This window comes from Antechinus flavipes, chromosome 3, assembly GCF_016432865.1.
Source record: "Antechinus flavipes isolate AdamAnt ecotype Samford, QLD, Australia chromosome 3, AdamAnt_v2, whole genome shotgun sequence".
Taxonomy (NCBI): Eukaryota; Metazoa; Chordata; class Mammalia; order Dasyuromorphia; family Dasyuridae; genus Antechinus; species Antechinus flavipes.
Genome location: NC_067400.1, coordinates 604,850,716 through 604,870,753, shown reverse-complemented (window position 1 = coordinate 604,870,753; position 20,038 = coordinate 604,850,716). Strand labels below are relative to the sequence as shown.

General features: G+C 36.5%; 1 protein-coding gene across 4 annotated transcripts in view; it reads right to left on the bottom strand.

Moving 5' to 3' along the window:
- Positions 1 to 19,563, bottom strand: part of WRAP73 (WD repeat containing, antisense to TP73) — a 48,253-nt gene extending 28,690 nt beyond the window's left edge. The window contains exons 1-4 of one of the 4 annotated variants that reach the window (XM_051988739.1): positions 19,450 to 19,563; positions 18,406 to 18,575; positions 13,990 to 14,142; positions 13,182 to 13,298 (exon numbers count right to left, since the gene is read on the bottom strand). In XM_051988739.1, the coding sequence (XP_051844699.1) occupies positions 13,182 to 13,298; positions 13,990 to 14,142; positions 18,406 to 18,474 (339 nt within the window). In that variant the 5' untranslated portion in view covers positions 18,475 to 18,575; positions 19,450 to 19,563. Of the gene's footprint in view, positions 1 to 13,181; positions 13,299 to 13,989; positions 14,143 to 18,405 lie in introns of all 4 variants that reach the window. The other 3 variants (XM_051988740.1, XM_051988741.1, XM_051988743.1) reach the window with 3 other exon arrangements.
- Positions 19,564 to 20,038: the final 475 nt, after the last annotated feature.

Genomic DNA, 20,038 nt, shown 5'->3' with positions numbered 1-20,038 from the left:
AAAAAATACTATATACTATACAAGCCCACAAATATTAAAATTCAATATTTTTTCCTCCAGAGCACAAGTGGCATATTAACAAGGAGATTTTAAAGTTGGTAAGTCATGCTCTACTTATATTACGTTTAATAAAATGTTAATTATGCTGAATAAAATTATTTACTTTAGTCTTAAATGAAAACATTAGCTACAAAGATGACCTGATAACATATAATATGAGAAGAAAGAACTGATGATGTTTAGCCTGGAGAAAATACTTTAAAAAGACAGGAGCACAATCTTAAAATATTAGAAGGCCATCATGTGAGAAAAAAAGATTAATACCTTGTGTAACTCTTAGAGAGAAAAAGAATAAATAATGGATGGAAGTGAGTGAGAAGAAAATTTTGGCCCAGCCAAAAACTGAACAAGGTGGCTAGGAAAATAATTTATTCTACTGGAAGTCTTCCCAAGACAAACATCAAATTATTAAGGGATGCCTTAGAAGGGATTGATGTGTCAGATAGGAAAGTTGAATCCAATTTCTTCTACTTACCCAACTCATCCATTAAGAATGTGCCAGGTGATGGACTCGGCTTTTTTTCAACAAGGCAGTGGTTCAAGGCAATTCCAATAGATTTATGATGGAAAGAGCCACCTGCATCCAGAGACAGTACTATGGGGACCAACTGTGAATTATAACATATTATTTTCATCTTTGTGGTTGCTTGGGGTTTTTTTCCCTTTCTTTTGTTTTTCCCCTTTTGATCTTTTTCTTCTTGCACAACAAGATGAACCGAAATATGTTTAGAAGAATTGTACATATTTAACTATATCAGATTGCTTGCTGTTTTGGAAAAGAGGAAGGGAGAGGAAAGGGAGAAAAACCTGAAACATAAGGATTTACAAAGGTGAATGTTGGAAATTATCTTTGCATATATTTAAAAAATAAAAGACTATTAATTTTTTTTAAATAGTCACTGCAACTAGTGGTTAAAAGAAAAAAGAAAACATTTAAAACCAAAAAAAGAAAAAAGAAAAAGGGATAGTAGGCAATCTGTGAAGCCCTGGTGATACAAAGACAAAACCACAAATGTCTGATCCCCTCAAAGGATCTTCTCTTTTCTTTCTTCTTCAGAGGAAACAAGGATAGGAAAAAAAATTCACAATCTTTCCTTTGGAAGGGAATTAAGAGGGAAGGAGCAACCTGAGGAGATGCCGAAAGAGTTCCTGTTGAAGGAGGTAGCCCTAAGCTTGGCTTTGAAGGAAGGCAGTGAGGAGAAAAACCATCCCAGGTCTGGGTCGAGGAACAGAGAGAGAAGATGCTCAGTGGTGTCCACAGAACAAGAAAATCTGGTAGAACAGAAGTAGCATCAAGCATAGCAAAGCATCATCAGCCTGAGTGGCCCCAACGTAAAGGGCTTTAATAGAAAGCCTTGCATTTTATCCCAGCACCGAGAGGCGGCCATTGAAGTTTCTTGAGGAGGGAAGTAACAAGGTCAGATTTTCCTGATCCCTTCCAATTCCAAATTGTGTAGGGACAAACGAAGTAGCACAAGCCAAAAAAGGGAGTTTGTATATTTTCTTCTATCCATAATACTGAACAAACTTCTCTATCCACAATGATAACAATTTTAAAATAATCACTACTTATAACTATTCCTTGAGCAAATGTTATTTTTAAGGCTATCATTCTATTTTCCCTGAAGCTAAAAATCTATTAACTATAGAAAAATTTGGCATGTACATCCATCTTACCACTAGAACTGCCATAGTGACATAGTGAAGTATTTTTTTAAAAATTGCCATAAGTAAAAGTTGTCACTAACTAATAAGTTAGTGTGTAAATAATCTAAATTGATTTAGTTTTTTTATTAAAGCTTTTTATTTACAAAACACATGCATGGGTAATTTTTTCCACAATGACCCCTTTTATTCCAAATTTTTCCCTCCTTTCCCCCACCCCCCTCTCCTAATTGGCAGGTAGTCCAACACATGTTAAATATGTTAAAATATATATATATTAAATCAAATATATGTGTGTGTATATATATATACATATATATATATATATATATATATATACACACACACATATAGTTATCTTGCTGCACAAGAAAAATCAGATTAAGAAGAAAGAAAAAGAAAAACTGAGAAAGAAAACAAAATGCAAGCAAATAACAACAGAGAGAATGAGAATGCTATGTTGTGGTTCATACTCTGTTTCCACAATTCTCTCTCTGGCTGTAGCTATCTCTCTTTATCACTGAACAAGTGGAATCCTCTAATTGTTGAAGAGAGCCATGTCCATCAGAATTGATCATTGTATAGTCTTGTTGTTGCCGTGTATAAATTCTGCTCGTTTTACTTCGCATCAGTTCAAGTAAGTCTCTCCAAATCTCTCTGAAATAATCCTGCTGGTCATTTCTTACAGAACATTCCATAACATTCATATACCATAACTTATTCAGCAGTTCCCCAGCTGATAGGCATCCACTCAGTTTCCAGCTTCTAGCCACTACAAAAGGGGCTGCCACAAACATTTTTGCACATGTAGGTCCCTTTCCCTCCTTCAAGATTGGGATACAGCTAGGCCACCTTCATTTGCTTTTCTCTTCATTAATTTGTTCTTCCAGATGAATTTTGTTGTTATTTTTTCTAGATCAGTAAAATAGTTTCTTGGGAGTCTGATTGGTATAGCACTAAATAAATAGATTAGTTTAGGTAGTATTGTCATCTTTATTATATTCTTTCAACCTATCAAAGAGCACTTCATATTTTTCCAATTGCTTAGATCTGACTTTATTTGTGTAGAAAATGTTTTGTAGTTTTACTCATATAGTTCCTGACCCTCCCGTGACAGATAAGATTCCCAAATATTTTATCCTTTCGACAGTTATTTTAAATGGAATTTCTCTTTAGATCTCTTGGGATTTTATTGGATTTTGTTGGTGATATATAAAAGTGCTGATGATTTATGTGGCTTTATTTTGTATCCTGCAACTTTGATTTTAGTTTGTTTTTAAAATAAATATCTGAACTAACTGGGAAGTGGTATAGGATAGACAAATTCTTAGCTTTGTCTAAAACATTAGACCATAGATGCACAGGCCAGAAGTACTTAATTATAAAATCTTACTTGCGAACTCTGTCAATAAATACAGTAAGGCCTCCATAGGTCTGCCCTACAAATCCTCTCTACCCCCATCCTACAATAACTCTTGGCTCCCCTAAGCTGAAACAGAATCCTACTCACCTTTCCTCTAATCTTAATTCAATATCCAGGTTCATAATTTGCCTTTAAGATACATGTGCTGACTTAGCTAATAATTTTAATGTTAAATTAGTTATTTTCCTGCTTTAATCCCCTCTTTTTAAAATATCCTGGCACTCATGGTTAAGCCTCCCCTACTACTGCTATCTCAATTTCTCCCTCTATCCCATACCTGTCCTATGCTCAAACTAAACTAGACAAGATGCTAGTCACTCAATTGCACAACTAGTCAATCAGTAATACAAATACAATCTCAACTGCCACAGACCACACTATCTCCATAGCTTTAGTGGTCCACTCACCAATAGCATAATATTTACCTTCAAATATTTTAACAGCTGCATTAGGCCTGTGTCGCAAAGACCTGAGTTTAAATCTGGCCTAAGACACTTACTAGCTGTGTGACCCTGCAAAAGTCACTTAACCCTATTTGTTTCAGTTTTCTTATCTGTAAAATGAGCTGGAGAAAACAACAGCAATCTACTGCAGTGTCTTTGCCAAGAAAACCCCAACTAGTTTCATAAAGAGCTGGATATAAAACAACTGAACAAAAAAAATTTTAGGACTAGAATAAGTATAGAAGAACTGAAAGGATGGAAACTTCATAAAGACAGATGTAGGCTTATTGTAAAGAAAAACTTCCTAACAATTAAAGTTAGGCAGAATAGAACAGGTTGCTTTGAAAAATAATTCACTTCATTGGAGGTTTTCTGTAGAGACTTCTAAGTAATACTGATATAATATTAATGCCATTATTATGATATTACAATAATAGTTAACATTTATCTAGAGCTTTAAGGTTTACAAAGCACTTTACATGTGTTACCTTATTTGATCCTCACAATAATCCTCTGAAGTAGGTACTATTACCATCCTGATTTTACAGATGGAAAGCTGATCCTGAGAGGGAAAGTCTTCACCATAACACACCAACCACAGAAGATGTTTTGCAATGGATGAGACAAAATGACCTCTGGAATCCCTTTCATCTCAGAACCTATGATTCTAAACGGTAAGCTTGCTTTAAAAAGACAGGCTGTTTTTCATGGGAACTATCTCCAGTCACTAGTTGCTCTCCAGGTCATGTTCTGACCCATGACCAAGAAGTGTTACTAGAATGCAAGATTAAAAAGTCACCCAATCTAAAAAACCAAGATGATCATGGCAAGTTCTTGGGACAAGTTACCTTCAAAACATCAATGACTCAATAGTGGGAGTAGAACATCTTCACAAAGTAAATGTGTTATCTATCTTCATGTTATGTCGGCTGGACCTATCATTCTAGGATTGAAAGCCATCTTGTAGAAATCCCAAGAGGCATAAGATGTCTGGACTTGGCTTCCAGATGATAGTGAGTAATGTCCTCAAAGTAACTGCCTTTTGTCTTTGCCTGCCCCTTAGACCAACATAATAGTTATCTTATTTTGTTCTAATATAGTTTTAGCTCCAAGTGTCTATGAAGCTTAATGTGCTGTGCTACATACAACACTGATTGATTTATTGATTTAACACTGGTTTAACTATCACTATCTCAATATCAACACACTTTAGGGATCAAGTGATAAAAAAAAAAAAAAAAGGCACCTGACCAACCTAAAGAGATTTCTAAGTGCAAGAATTGTGATGTGTCAGAATACTTTTTAGCTCTGTGTATAAGGAGGAAGATAAATAAAAGAGAATTTGAAAAGTAGGGGGAAAAGACAGGGTGTGTGCATCACTAACTTAAGTAGCTTCTTTAATGCCTAGTACAGGGCCTTTCATAAACACTTGTTATACTGAATAGGCAGAATCTCACTTCCAGATTAAAATTCCAAAAAGCTGGCTTAGTTCCAAGATTGATGATTTTTATCAATCTTGCTATTTCTGACACAGATTACAATCTTCTAAAAATTTAGCGTATCTTCTCTGAGAGATGCTATGAACAAAAAACCTCATGACATTGTGGCCAAGCAAGTAAGGAACCAGGCAGGTCCTTGGACAACAGAGATACAGTTAAATAGCAGAGCAAACTCAAACTCTTTCTGACTTGGCAGAGCCTATAATTTCATGACCAAAGATTTTACTCCACAAATTTAGATGTGGATAACCCAGGATAAATGAACTAATTTGCTTACCTAAAGTAAATCCTTCTACCTGTTTATGGGAGATAGTTTCATTTGCCCTTTTCTACAGAATGACAAACCTTCTTTAATTAGTCTTTCAAAGAAGAAGGGAATAATGAATAATTTGAAACAGGGAAGTAACCCAGTGAATAGGGTGCTAGAGTTGGAATCAGGAGGACCTGAGTTCAACTCTGTCCTCATTTATTAGCTATGTGACCCTGAGCAAGTAAGTCACTTTACCCTGTTAGCCCTGGTTTCCTCATCTGTAAAGTGAGGATAATAATAGCATTTACTTCCTAGAGTTGTTATAAAATGAGGTAACATTTGTAAAACGGTTTCAAAACTTAAAGCAATACAGAAATACTAGCCAGTATGGTTGTTACTATATTCTGTTTCTATTAAGTCAAATTTAAATTTTTCTTAACAAAATAAATTCATTTCAACAAATATTTATTAAGAAAAATTCAATTTTGGTTATCTTAAAATATAACTGACGTTTAGATTATTTGCTTTTAGATTTCTCTAGAAAACTGCTTGTCAGGGAAAAAATGAATTGATTACTATTTATGAATCTACTTTAATCTTCACCTATTACCTGCCATGAGAAAGATGTTTAAATAACATTTTTTTCCTTAGAGAAAGAGTGTCTGGGGTGGTTGAAAAGGAAGAGATGGGAGAGTATAATGTTTCAAGAATTTTAGATGCGAATGTTTTCTCTTTGAAAAAAACACCATGCCCTTTTTTCTCCCAAAATTTTCATGGTTAAGGTTAATTGCATTATTCCCAGGATATTTAATTTACTAACACATGCTACTTTTAACAACTATTCAGAAATCCTTTATTACATGTACCATTGAATTGAGTAGATTAATCAAAGGCAAATAACAAAGAAAACAGGCTCAGAAAAGTTTTCAGCTGTTGTTTTGGAGTGGAAAAACAAACCAAAAGCAGAAGCATTTTTAAGATAGTCCAAAAAACAGCTGAGAAATTAAAAGTATTTCAATGGTAATGTGATAGTCTCTACCATTGGGGTAAAGGACAACATCACTAAGTTTGACTGCTAAGAGCAGGTGTGACTAGTGATTTTCATTAAATAAAATATAAACAACCGACTGTCCCAGACCTGACTGGGTCACAAAGCCCTTTACATCGCCCTGTCCATCAGCAAAGGATTTCCAAAGCCTTCTCAAGCACACATCACTCAATAAAAGATAGATTTCAAAAGATAAATTCATGTTAGTTCTTATTCTAAATACTCACAAATATATTATTTTTTATTTGTAAGATGTGAGTAGATATTCACAGACTAGGAAGAAAAATTTATATGAAAATCAATTATGGTTATAATTTAATGGCATCAAAAAGTAGTCTATTTTCTATAAAAAGTAGAAGAATAAAATGCTCATTTTTAATACAGGAGGTTACTCCTATCTCTACATCTTTTCAAAAGAACAAGACTTCTCCAACATAATCTGTGAGGAATCATGAAGAACTATCTTCAAATTTGAAAAAAATCAAATCATTTCAGAATTCGTGCTATCCTAATTTCTACATGTTGAAAATTTTATATCACTAAGTATTTAAATCATTTTATAAAACACCTATTCAAACTGATACAAAACTATACATTTTTTAAAATAATTTTCCAATAGATTACAAATTCAAAAAGTTAGATCATTATGAACTGAGTTCAGCTGGGCCTTTTCTGTCTTCTACATCAAAGCCAAATTTGGAAAAACTTTTAAAAGATGGCAGTGAGAAGTTTAACTTACTCAAGTGAGCTATTATTAAGGATCTTAACATATTATCTGATGCCAATTGTTGCTGCTGCTGCTGTTGAGTCATTTCCGTTATGTCTAACTCTTTAAGACTACACTGTGGGATTTTCTTGGCAAAGAGACTAGACCGGTTGCTTTTTCTTTCTGTAACTTATTTTACAGATAAGAAAGCTGAGGCAAATAAGAGTGAAGTGACTTGCCCAGGGCCAGACAGCTTGTTGTTTGCTTTCCTTTGTGAAGAGGATCAGTGACAGGTAAGAAGTATCTGAGGCCATATTTGAACTCCATGAAGATGAATCTTCCTGATTCCAAGACTAGAGCTCTATCCACTATTCCTTTTGATGCAAAAGGATGCTATTAATGATAAGATTTACTTATTCAATTAAGCTGGCCTTTCAAAATTCCTATTTTGAAAGAAGTCTGTTAATTGTTAGTTCAACTTTCCATGTTTGTAGAAAATAATAAAAATTCAATTTGAAAACATTCTATAAATTTTTCAGTTATATGTGACAAAAAAAGTTTTCTTTATCTGGAAAAGATTTTTATATGATCTTAGCTAACATGTATCAAATGAGGAAATCTCTGAAGCAATTAGTATTACATGTAAGTGAAAAAAGAGGTCATTTTCCTATCTGGGTTATTATTAGAATTAAGAAGAAAAGCAATTTTTCGAAATGTTAATTAAGAGAGGGTCTGAGTGACTTCTCAAAACACAGACTTTCATAACTGGGTCTCAGAGGGTCTGAGTGACTTCTCAAAACACAGACTTTCATAATTGGGTCTCAGGCTAAGCATTCCAAGTTCTTCTTTATTCTCCAATATGACAACAAAAAATGATAATTAGCATTTCTACAGCTCTCTATAGTTTGTCAAGCACTTTGGAAATATTATTTCACAACAGCAGCAACGTAAATACTATCCCCATTTTGTGAGGATATTGAGGAAACTCAGTTAAATCACTTGCTTACTAGGATCATACAACTAATAAGTGTTAGAGGACCAGGAATGCAGGGCTGGTTCAATATTAAGAAAACTATTAGCATAATTGAGTATATCAATAATCAAACTAATAAAAATCATATGATTATCTCAATAGATGTAGAAAAAGCATTTAACAAAATTTAAAAAACACTAAAGAGTATAGGAATAAATTGGAATTTTTCTTAAAATAATCAGTAGCATCTTTTTAAAATCATCAGCAAGCATCATAAGTAATGGGGACAAACAAGAACCATTCACAATAAGATCAGGAGTGAAATAAGGTTGCCCACTATCACCATTACTCTTCAATATTGCATTAGAAATGCTAGCTTTCGTAATAAGAGAAGACAGAGAGATCATTAAAGGAATTAAAGTAGGTAATGAGGAGACCAAATTATCACTCTTTGCAGATGATATGATGGTGCACTTGGGAGAATTCTAGAGAATCAACTAAAAAACTACTAGAAACAATTCACAACTTTAGCAAAATTGCAGGATATAAAATAAATCCACATAAATCAGCACTTTTATGTATTATCAACAAAGTCCAGCAGCAAGAGATACAAAGAGAAATCCCATTTAAAATAACTGTAAATAATATAAAATATGTGAATCTACCTGCCAAGACAAAGTCAGGAACTATATGAACACAATTACAAAACACTTTCCACATAATTAAAGTCAGATCTAATCAATTGGCCAAAGAAGAACTGGAGTACATTATGGAGTACATACTGATTATATGAGTTTAAAAAGTTTTTGTACAAACAAAATCAATGCAGACAAAATTAGAAGGGAAGCAATAAACTGGGAAAACATTTTTACATTCAAGGGTTCTGATAAAGGCCTCATTTCTAAAATATACAAAGAACTGACTCACGATGTGGGAAAACTGGGACACTGATACATACACTGTTGGTGGAATTATGAACTGATCCAACCATGCTGGGGAGCAATTTGGAACTAAGCTCAAAGGGCTATCAAGCTGTGCATACCCTTTGATCCAACAGTGTTTCTACTGGGTTTGTATCCCAAAAAGATCATAAAGGATGGAAAGGGACTTACATGTTAAAAAAATGTTTATGGCAGCCCATTTTGTAGTGGCAAGAAACTGGAAACTGAGTGGATGCCCATCAGCTGGAGAATAGTTGAATAAGTTATTATGGTATATGAATGTTATAGAATATTATTTTATAAAAAAATGATCAGCAATGCATTTTTGTTTTTCTTCCCAGGTTATTTTTACCTTTCTAAATCTGATTTTTCTTGTGCAACAAGAGAACTGTATAAATATGTACACATATATTATATTTAAGATATACTTTAACATGTTTAACATGTATAAGACTGCCTGCCATCTAGGGAAGAGGGTGGAGAAAAGGAAGGGAAAAGTTGGAAAAGAAGTAATTGCAAGGTTCAATGTTGAAAAATTACCTATGCTTATGTTCTATCAATAAAAAGCTATAATTAAAAAAAAAAAAAAAAAAAGATCAGCAGGATGATTTCAGAGAAGCCTGGAGAGACTTACATGAATTGATGCTAAGTGAAATGAGCATGGCAATAACAAGATTATATAATGATCAATTCTGATGGACGTGGCTCTCTTCAACAATGAGATGATTCAGGCCTGTTCCAATGGTAAGTGTGGATCACAACATAGCATTTTCCCTCTTTTTGTTGTTGTTTGCTTGCATTTCGTTTTGTTATTTTTTTCTTTTTGATCTGATTTTTATTGTGCAGCACAATAATTGCATAAATATGTACACATATATTAGTAGGATTTAACATGTGTTTTAACATATTCAATATATATCAGATTACTTGCCCTCTAGAGAAGGAGGTGGGGGGAAGAGGAAAAAATTTGGAATACAAGGTTTTGCAAGGATCATTGCTGAAAAATTATCCAGGTACATGTTTTGAAAATAAAAAGCTTTAATAAAAAAAAAAAAAAAAGAGTTGTTAATTTTAAAAAAAGTGTTAGAGGCTACATTTGAGCTCAGGTCTTCTCGGCTCACTTCCATTGGATCATAGAGCTGCTTAGTTGCCTCTGTTTCCCTCCACACTTCTTCTAGATGACAGATTATCAACAACTAACATCTTGTAGCCACAGTACTTTTGTTCCTGCCCTTTCCCATTTTGAGAATGATCTGTTTGGCCCTCTCCTTATCTACATCCCACCTATCTTCAAGTTTCAGCTCAACTCCCACTTTCTGAGGGCACCAAAAATAATTGGGGGGAATCTTTCCCTAATGACCCCCAAACTACAGAGTTCTTCCTCTTCTGAACACCACAGCCTTTCCCCCACAGATGCCACCTTCTTTATTAATCTGTATTTTGTATCAATGTTCTCCATATCCTCAGCGTCTCTCTTTGACTAGACTCTAAACTCCTAAAGGACAGCTTATATCTCCCATTCCTTTGCATTTCCCACCACACTTAAAACAACATATCTACAACTCAATAAAGGGAAGCTTATTAATTAAGAGTCTTATCTGCTTACTAGGTCAGCTGCTCTTAGCTTGCAACAGTACCTTGGCTCTCCCTCTCACCTAAGGGCTCTTCCCACAATTTTGGGTGCAGAGCTAGGGATGCCACAGTGCTCAGAGCCAAGAAGACCCACCATCCTAAATTTAAATCTGGCCTCAGACACTTACTGCCTGTGAGACCCTGAGCTAGGCCCTTCACCCTGTCTGCCTCAGTTCCTCATTTTTAAAAAGAGCTGGAGAAGGAAATGGCCAACCTCTCCAGTGTCTCTGCCAAGAAAATCCCAAATGGGGCCATGAAGAGCCAGATACCACTGATGTGACTAAACCACAACAAAACAATCCTTACTGGCAATAAAGCCAGCAAGAGAGTTCATCTCTCCACACAGTACATGTGCCTGATGCTCTACCCTGGCTGGTCTGCTGCTAGCATATACACATGTTTAGTCATTTCAGTTGCACCCAATTCTTTGTGACCCTTGTGGAGTTTCCTTGGCAAAGATGCTGAAGGGGTCTGCCAGCCAAGTCCTTCTCAGTGGATTCATTTTGTCAGGCAATCAGAAACTAAGCAGTTTGCTCAGTCACCCCACTAGGAAGTATATGAGACTGGACTTGAATTCAGATCTTCTGTTCTCCAGGCCCAGGGCTCTACCCATCAAGCCATCAACTGCCTCCCCATGCCTATGACTTCATTGTTTAAAACCACCAGGAGAAGTGAGGTGGAAACAAAGTAATGCTTTAGGCAGCCATCAGTTTACCTTTACTGCACTTGCATTTCTAGGGGAATAAGACATAGAACACTCAACAAAAAAGATTTGGTGGCACCCTGTTTCCTTAGAGTTTAAACCATGACAACAGGATCCATCTTCTGGTCTTTGTTTATTCTGATCTTGAAATAAGAACACCAAGGCTGAACCAATATCGGGCCTATTTGGGCCTAAAAAATGACAAGCACGAATAGCACCAGCTGGGATCATAGGAACAACTCAGACAACAGATCTGTGCAGTGTGGGCAGAAAGCATCTTTAACCCCTCCCTCCACATGATCCCGATCCTGACAAGTATGCCCTTTAAATCCTATCTCAAACATTCTCCAAGAATCTGTTCTGGTTGGCTATGGATTTGGAGCCCTACAGCAAGGAAAAGAAAGACTGGTGCAGGACCCAACCAGCTGTCTAAAACAAGTTAATTTAGCAACCTGTTTACAGCTGGAGAGAAAACCTATCCCAACACAGATGCCAACTTGGCAAAAGCTTAATGAAATCCTGCAGGGTCACTCGGAGTTCCAATGGCTAGCAATAAATAGTCCCCACCCCCTCATGCACGTGCTGCTACAATCCCAAGCAGAGCACACAGTCGTTCACAGTTTGGGTTACTTAGGCTCAGACATCTATCTATCTTCAGGGAATTTAAACTTAACAACTGGGCTGTTTCCCCTGTGGAGAGTAGACATTAGTGAAAGGGTTTATGCATTTCCCACCTCATAAAGAAAAGGAAGTGCTGATGGGAAGGAAGAAAAGTAAGAGCTTATTTACCTGATATCCAAATACTTCAAATATGCCAAATTCCACAATTTGGGACCTTTTGTGGAATGTGTTTATGCCACATAAAACCATTTACATAAGACTTAACCTGTTAGCAACGCCCTACATTGACTCCCTGAACACATACAAACTTCTAGGCTTATTACAAGGTATTGTGTTGACAGGGTTAGTTGATCCTGTCAAATTAAACCTCCAGAGGTGCCACACAGTCCTGAGGCACAAAACACAAAGGGACATTTGAAGTAATTATTGTGATGGCAACAATTGCTGATGTTACTCTTTAGAAAGACATAAAGAGGGACTGGACTCATAACATGCACATTCGATTAAATTTCAATCAATTGAATTGGAAAAACTTCCTCTATTTTTCTGAATGTGTTTTGGTCACTTGATTGGTGCTGATTAAAATTAATCATTTTAAAATGATAAGCTTATGTAAAAATATTCAGACAGTAATATTCCAATCATCTTTTCTTTTAATATAAAGCTGAGTTCATGGAAGTTACAGTGCTAACATATTTACAAGTTTATCAACCCTTACCAAAGAAGTTGGCTAGAATTTAAGTGTTCAAATTTAGAAATTTTTAAAACTTTACACTAAAAAATCATTAGTTAAGCTGTTTAATAGTGGCCAGATTCATTTGACCTAAATAGTCAAATAAAATTGGAGCACTATCAATGTCTTTTAGGACAATTTTAGGAATTGAATATTCAATTCAAGGTATAAATTGAAGTTCTCAGTGATCACCTCAAGGTGCTGAAGGAAATATATGTAACAAATACTGTATTCTACTTTTGAATTAAAAAGCAATTCCTGCTAATTTCTGTTTCTCTGAAAATAGAGATACCTGGTATCCCAATGTTTCTTGATTTAGCAAAAAGAATTAGGTGACCAATTTAGATTTACAGCTATAGAACAATTCAGAAAATATTAATTTCATTCAGAATATCGTGGCTTTAAATCTCTCAATCTATTTTAGGAGCAAGTGGATAGACAGTAACATTTGATACATGAAGAATATTCATGACTTCATGCTTACATGAAACTCAGTTGTGTTGAGAATGTGCCTCCCATCTGGACTCCAACATGAAGCTACCAGTCCTGCAGAGCCTTCATCTATCTTACAGTGCCATTCAGGCTGTTCCAAGGACCACACCTAGATTCATCCGAGAGAGACAGAGAATGAAAAAGTAATCAGAAATTAAGAAGTCATCTCCTCAAAGGACCAAAAAATAGGAAAAGGAAGAATTGATCATCAATCACAGAATCACAGCACATATCACAGAACTCAGAAAATCTGTAAATAATCTGCTATCATGAAGGATTGGCGCTGGATTCCACTACAAAAGTAAGCCATAACTATCAATGATTAAATCTACTATATTTAATATTCAATGAGTTAATAACACTGAATAGAAGACATCTCTAATACCTCATTCACTAAACTTCAAGTAAGTAATGAAATGGCTGCATGAGGTTTTTCAAAAGTATATACCACCCAAATTGTTAACTTATGACTTATAAATATTTCTAATTCTTAACCCAATTTCACCTACATAAGGAATATTTGTTTATGTTTGTATTTGTTTATATGATACATACAGTTTTGTATGTTGTATGCGTATATATGTATACATATGCATGTGCATATAGATGCAATATATTTTTATATATAAATTCTCAAGAATCGTTACATGCTCACTAACATATAATAGACTTTATATCAAATGTGTTGCCAAATTTATTCTGGCATAGACATGGAAACAATATTTTTCTAAAATAAATGACTAAGAAAGTTTCAAAATCCCAGTGGAGCACATGGGCTTAATGATGAAATCCACACTTACCTGCACCAGCCCACGTTTGTACATAGAACACAATATAAAGAGGGAGTCTGCTGACCACTCTAGGTACTGAATTTGGTCCAAGCATGTGTACAGTTGAAGGATTTGGAGAGTGCTCACATCTCGAACCACTAAACGGTACTGGACACACGAAGCCTAAATATGAAAAAGGATAAGCTTTACAAACCACATACAAAAGTAATAGCTGTCTTAAAAAGCCAAACTTTTATAGAAAATAAATCGGTCTCCTTCTGAACTATTAATGTCTCATACATACAGTATTTTATGTCAGTTGGTTTTTATGTTTAAGCTATATAATCCATTGTAAAGTTTAAAATATTCAAACAAAAGAAAAAGGGAGGATAATTCCTACAAATTTGAAGATTTCTTGGAATATAATATTTTCCCTTGTATGGTCTTTAACAACTCACAATCTAAATATATGATTGTGTACTTCTCTCCCAGTCACAGGGGTCCTCAACTACAGCCTGCAGCAGACCAGATGCAGCAGCTGAGGTCGATTATCTCCCTCACCCAGGGCTATGAAGTTTCTTTATTTAAAAGCCCACAAAACAAAGTCTTTGTTTTTACTTTAGTGCGGCCCTCCAACAGTCTGAGAGGCAGTGAACTGGCCGCCTATTTAAAAAGTTTGAGGACCCCTGTATCTAAGGGATAGACTTGGCATATACAAGAAATAGTATTTCTTAGTAGATTAAACAATGAACCAGGAAGAAGGGAGACTACTCTGGATCCTGTTACTGTTTGTCTTTGAGATGATTTAAAAAAAACAACAGGAACTTACTTCACAAAGCTATTAAAAGGAATATTTAGTTTTAAATGACTAAAACTTACTAGGAAAGTACTGGGTAAACAGCATATTTTCAAAGAATATTTGTATAATTTAAAATTGTGAATATAAAATATTACAGATGCCCATACAATTACCTTAAACAAAACTAATACAAAATTATTGGTTAGTGATCAATATTCCTTTATTAGACAACTATCTGTTTTTCTCTCTATAAGTACTTACAAAGGCTGTCTTCAGGAAAATAATAATTTCTTTGTGCCTCAGTCTACAGATTTCTAACAAATGGTTAACACTACCTTCCTGTAATCTACCTAATAGATTTGCTAAAAGAGTGGAAGGTAAATCTATAAATCAGTCTGAACTTCTCATTCAAAAGAAAGGCACTGAGACATCACATTTAATAAATTACTTTGGGAGATCCTACTTTTAAAAAGTGAGATGTGATGAGTTCACAATTCCCCCAAAATATAGTATAACAGTTTTCCATACATAATAATGATAGTATTTTAGCTTATCTAAGAATGTGCAATGAGAGAGCTTTTGGAGTAGTTGCTATGAGAACTGGATTGTGCTGGATTTCAAAGCAGCCTTGAGTTCTAATTCCACTACTAGCTGTATGCCCACAAATGAGTTATTTAACATGTATTTGCATCACGCAACTCTCAAATTATAACAAATTAAAGCAGGACTGCAATATGGTTGGGGTAGAGAGATTTTCCATACTTGAAATCTCCAAACCAATAAAATTATAAAGTACTTTAAGAATGTGAAAATTTTTCATTAGTATTCTCAATATAAGCAGTTAATTGCATATTTATTGAACATCTGTATCTGTGTCATATCAATACACTTAACAATGGATTGAGATATTCTCCCTCAGTCATAAAGACAGAATACCCACTTGGTCCTTCTCCAATTATGCATTAGGAAGCAATAATAATGTATTTTTTCTATTTTCCAAACATCAAAGTAAAATATATTTTTGTTCATAACACAAATAAAAACATGAGAAATGATAACAAAGAAGAAATGAATATAGGTAGATTTATGCTATATTTACTCATAATAGAAAATTCGATTGTTGTTGATAATGAAAATTAAAACAAGCCATTTTAATTTTAGGATAAATATATTTCAACTCAAAATATTTTTTAAGTTTATACTACATAGCCTGAATTGGGCAATTAAAAAACCAGAAAATGATTAATGGTTTGGTTGAAAAACTGAAATTTAAGAGCATTTGCATTATTGACTTATTCTAAATAAATTTGCAATTTTAAGAGCATTTGTTAAAAATAATGCCCACTAGAGATTTTTTCAAGACTCATTATATCCAAGGTCAGTAATAATTTATAGTGAGAAAGGGTTAATTAAGGTTGTTATTTTGCTTACTTATACAATACTGTTTTTGTAGTCCAGGAGAACAGCTAGCTAATTACATGTGAACTAATACATTTTATGTATGTATCTGCAAGACTCAAGACTACTTAAGAGTCTATTCTAAAATATTATTCTAAAAAGCTTCTAAAATTCTTTGAGTGTCCCATTAGCATCAGCAATATTTTAACTAAGCATCTTTTGGAAAACAGGAGGAGATTACTCTTAATTTTTTATGATATGAAAAAATATACACTTTAAGTTCAGCTTTCTCTAAGGTATCTCAAACTGCTATTATGCAATCATTCCATTCAAGCACTAAGTTAGGGCAGATCTTTCAAGAGTATTTAAGTATTAGATTAAACTGAAAGACAAGTATTCCATCTAATGTTTTAACTAAACATCAAAAACAGTAATGACAAGAGTACCAAAATTAGGCAAGCATCTGTTATCTCTCTTCACATACACTATCCACAACTGTCACAGGTGACACCAAATTTTAATCACTTGTTTATACCAACTCAACAGGCATACCAACCTCATCCCCCAAAACACAAGCAAACACTAAACCCTTGAGGGATAGTTTCCAAGGTGCTGTTTGACTAACACCCAATGCTAATGTTTCTGCAGTTTTACAACAAAAAAAGAAAAATATAAATTAAGTGACAGTTGCTAGAAACTAGGTTAAATAAAACATGTACAGTGATGTCAAAATTGTTAGTAGCAATGGCACTGTTATTTATTAAAATGATAGACACAGGATACATTTCTGAGTGGAATTTGAGTTAAAATTGATGCTCTTTCAATATTGGATTGGGTTTTTTTAATTGTTCCAAAGATATCACACTTACAATGGCATATGTTCAAACTAAATTCTGTAACTAGGATAGTTTTGTACTATAAGCATAAGATTTACAATCTCTGAAAGGAAAAGTTCAAATCCCAGCCATCTTAGAAATGATTTTTCCTAACCAGAATAGAATGTAAGCTATTTAAATCACTTACCTTGAATGTTGTGGTGTATACAAAGAAGGGGTAAGGGAAAATAAAGTGATCACTTTGTAAAAGTAAACAAAAAAACTAGTTCTAACCATTTATTTATGGCTTTTGGTCAAAGGTACAGTAAATTTGAATTCCATGACAAAAATCATTCCACCACATAGATGAGTAACTTTTAAAAAATTTTGTTTTAATACCAATAGCTCAAGTATATTAGAAAAAATGTTGAGTGAAGACATTTTTTTTTTCCTGTCACAAATTATATCAGAGAACTAGGAGCCATCTGAATGGCAATGATCAAATTTTTCAGACCAAATGATCTAAGTTATCCTTCTCTTTGCTATTTTACTACACTGATCTGTGATCCTGTGTAAGGTCCTACCCAAGCTAGAAATACTTTGATAATAAGCCAGAATATGGACTATATGTTATGGTTATTCATGAAAAGCAGCCTAACTATAGTCAGCGAGAAGCAATATCAGGTTGGCCATATGATGGTATTTTGTCCATGGTTATTCAGAGGGGAAATCTTACTAAAAGTTTGAAGACATCTTCATAGAGAGGTATGAAATACACCAATATAATCATGGACTTTGGAAGTTCTGAATGATTTCAAAATAAAACACTAAAGTTGAGAATAAAAACAAAGTTATTCTTATTCCACTCAACTCCTAATTAGAGAATATTCGGCTAGTTCTTGCAGTATTTTTGTCTTTAATTTTCTAACATTTATCAGACAATACTGTGTTATAATAATCTGCACTAGTGTTTTATTCTGATTAAACTGAGAAGCAATGAAGGAAGGCACCACATCTAATGTAAACTCTGCATCTCCTCTAGCATCTAGCTCAGTACCAAGCAGGCATTTTATTAACACAAGGATGTTTTGGTATAAAAGAAAAAAAAAGTATGGCGCCTTAGAGATCACCCAAGATTTAAAGTAAGCCCTCAGAAGTCATCCAGTTCAAGCCCCTCATTTTACACAGGCCATTGAGGCTCAGCGGGGGAAGTAATGGTTCGGAGAGTCTCTCATTCTGACCCAGAACTTTTTCTAGTCCACCTTAACCAAAGCCCCTCAGCTTACAGAGGGGGAAATGAGGTCAAAGAGAAGTCAGTTGATTTGCACACTGTCACCGGCCAAGTCAGTGGCATTAACCCCAGCCTTGCTGGCTTCCTGCTCAGGGCTCTGACTCATCTGAAATTGAAAACCAAAGTGACCACAGACAACTCACCAGGAATTTCCCATTGGGAGAGAATTTGCTGAGCTGATTTGTGAGCTTAAACACTTCAGAGAAATTCATAACGTTGGCCAAGTGCTGGAGGTGGTCAATAAACTAGGGTCTAAGGCTGCAGCTCCGACCGAGGATCAGGACGTGCTCCAGCCCCCGGTGCCGAGGGCAATCTGAAAAGGACAGGGCTGGGATTCAAACACAGGACCCGTGGCCTGTGCGCCCCTGGGGAGAGCTTGGGGGTCGGTCACACACAGGGAGACCCCCGGCTACAAAGGGGTGCCCGGGGGACATTCGGACAAAAGCCTGGAGGGGTTAAAGTGGGGGAGGCTGCAGGAGGGACGGAGACCTTGCCAAAAAAAGCCGAGGAGGCCTCACAGACAGCCAGCACCCACCGAGTCATCTCGGGAGGAAGGCACCTGCGGATGACCGCAGAGCCCTGGGATCAATGGCAGGGGGAGGGGTAAAGACCACTGCGGACAGCCACGGAGTTTGGGAGGAGGCCCAACAGTCTGGCACGGGCAGAAACAGCTAGCTTGGCACAGCGGGAGCCTGGCATCGCGTCGGCACGGGCTGCCAGCCTCTAACCCAAAGCTTCACACATGGCAAGGAGGAGAACAGGTGCGGGAGGAGGGGCTTCCACTCAGCAATAACAAAGACACCTTTGGAGACAGAAAAGGGCACGGGGAGGAGGGAGGAGCATAGAGGAGGAAGGGGCGGGGGGGCCCGGAGATCACCGACGTGCGCAGAGGGCTCGGTTCCCCGACTTCTGTGTCTCTCTCATCTCTTCTCTCCTCCTCTTTCTCGTCGTTTCTATTTTCTTTCCATCTGTCTCCTATCTCTTTCTCTCTCCTCCTCTCTCTCCCCATCTCTATTTTATCTTTTTCTCTCCTATTTTTTTTCTCCTCAGTCTCTCCTTATCTCTTTTCCCCTCCCCCACCCCATCCCCGTCAGTCCGTCCGCCCCGGGTCTCGGAAGGACGGACGAACAGCTGCGGCCTGCGGGGAGCGGTTCAGACCGGGCCTCGGGGAGGACGGGAGCCCTCACCGGTACCCGCCGCTCGTCCTTCTTCGCCACCGCCGCCTCTACCCTCCGGTCTGAGACACCGCCGCTACATCAACCGACAACTGGCCGGCAGCGGGCCGGAAGTAGGGGAAGGCGGGAAATCGTCGTCAGCCTATCAGGGGTCCCGAATACCGAACGGCATTGTGGAAGTTGTAGTTTTGTGCCGCCGGCTCCCCTCTGCCCTAGTGTCTAGTGAGGGGGGAGGCGGGGCCAGATTCGCTAGACAGTCCACGAAGTGGGGGAGCAGGTGGGGAAGGAAGGAAGAGGCGAATGGAAGCGTAAGCCCTCGGGCCAATGGTCTCGGACTCCACGGTGTCGCTCTCCCTCCCGCTGCGCCCCGCCCCTCCTAGCAGAACGAATGAGTAAACGGTAACTTTTAAACTCGGCGCCAAGCACTGTGCTTAGTTATAAAGGGTACAAACACAAAAATAAAACCAGTTCCTCCCTCGAGGAGCTTTCATTCTAACAACAAGATCGCAGGTTTAGATGTGGAAGGGATTTTAGGGGCTGTCAAATCCGACTTCTGCCTCCCGCTCAGTTTTACGGACCGCAGCGGAGGCCCAGAGGCTGA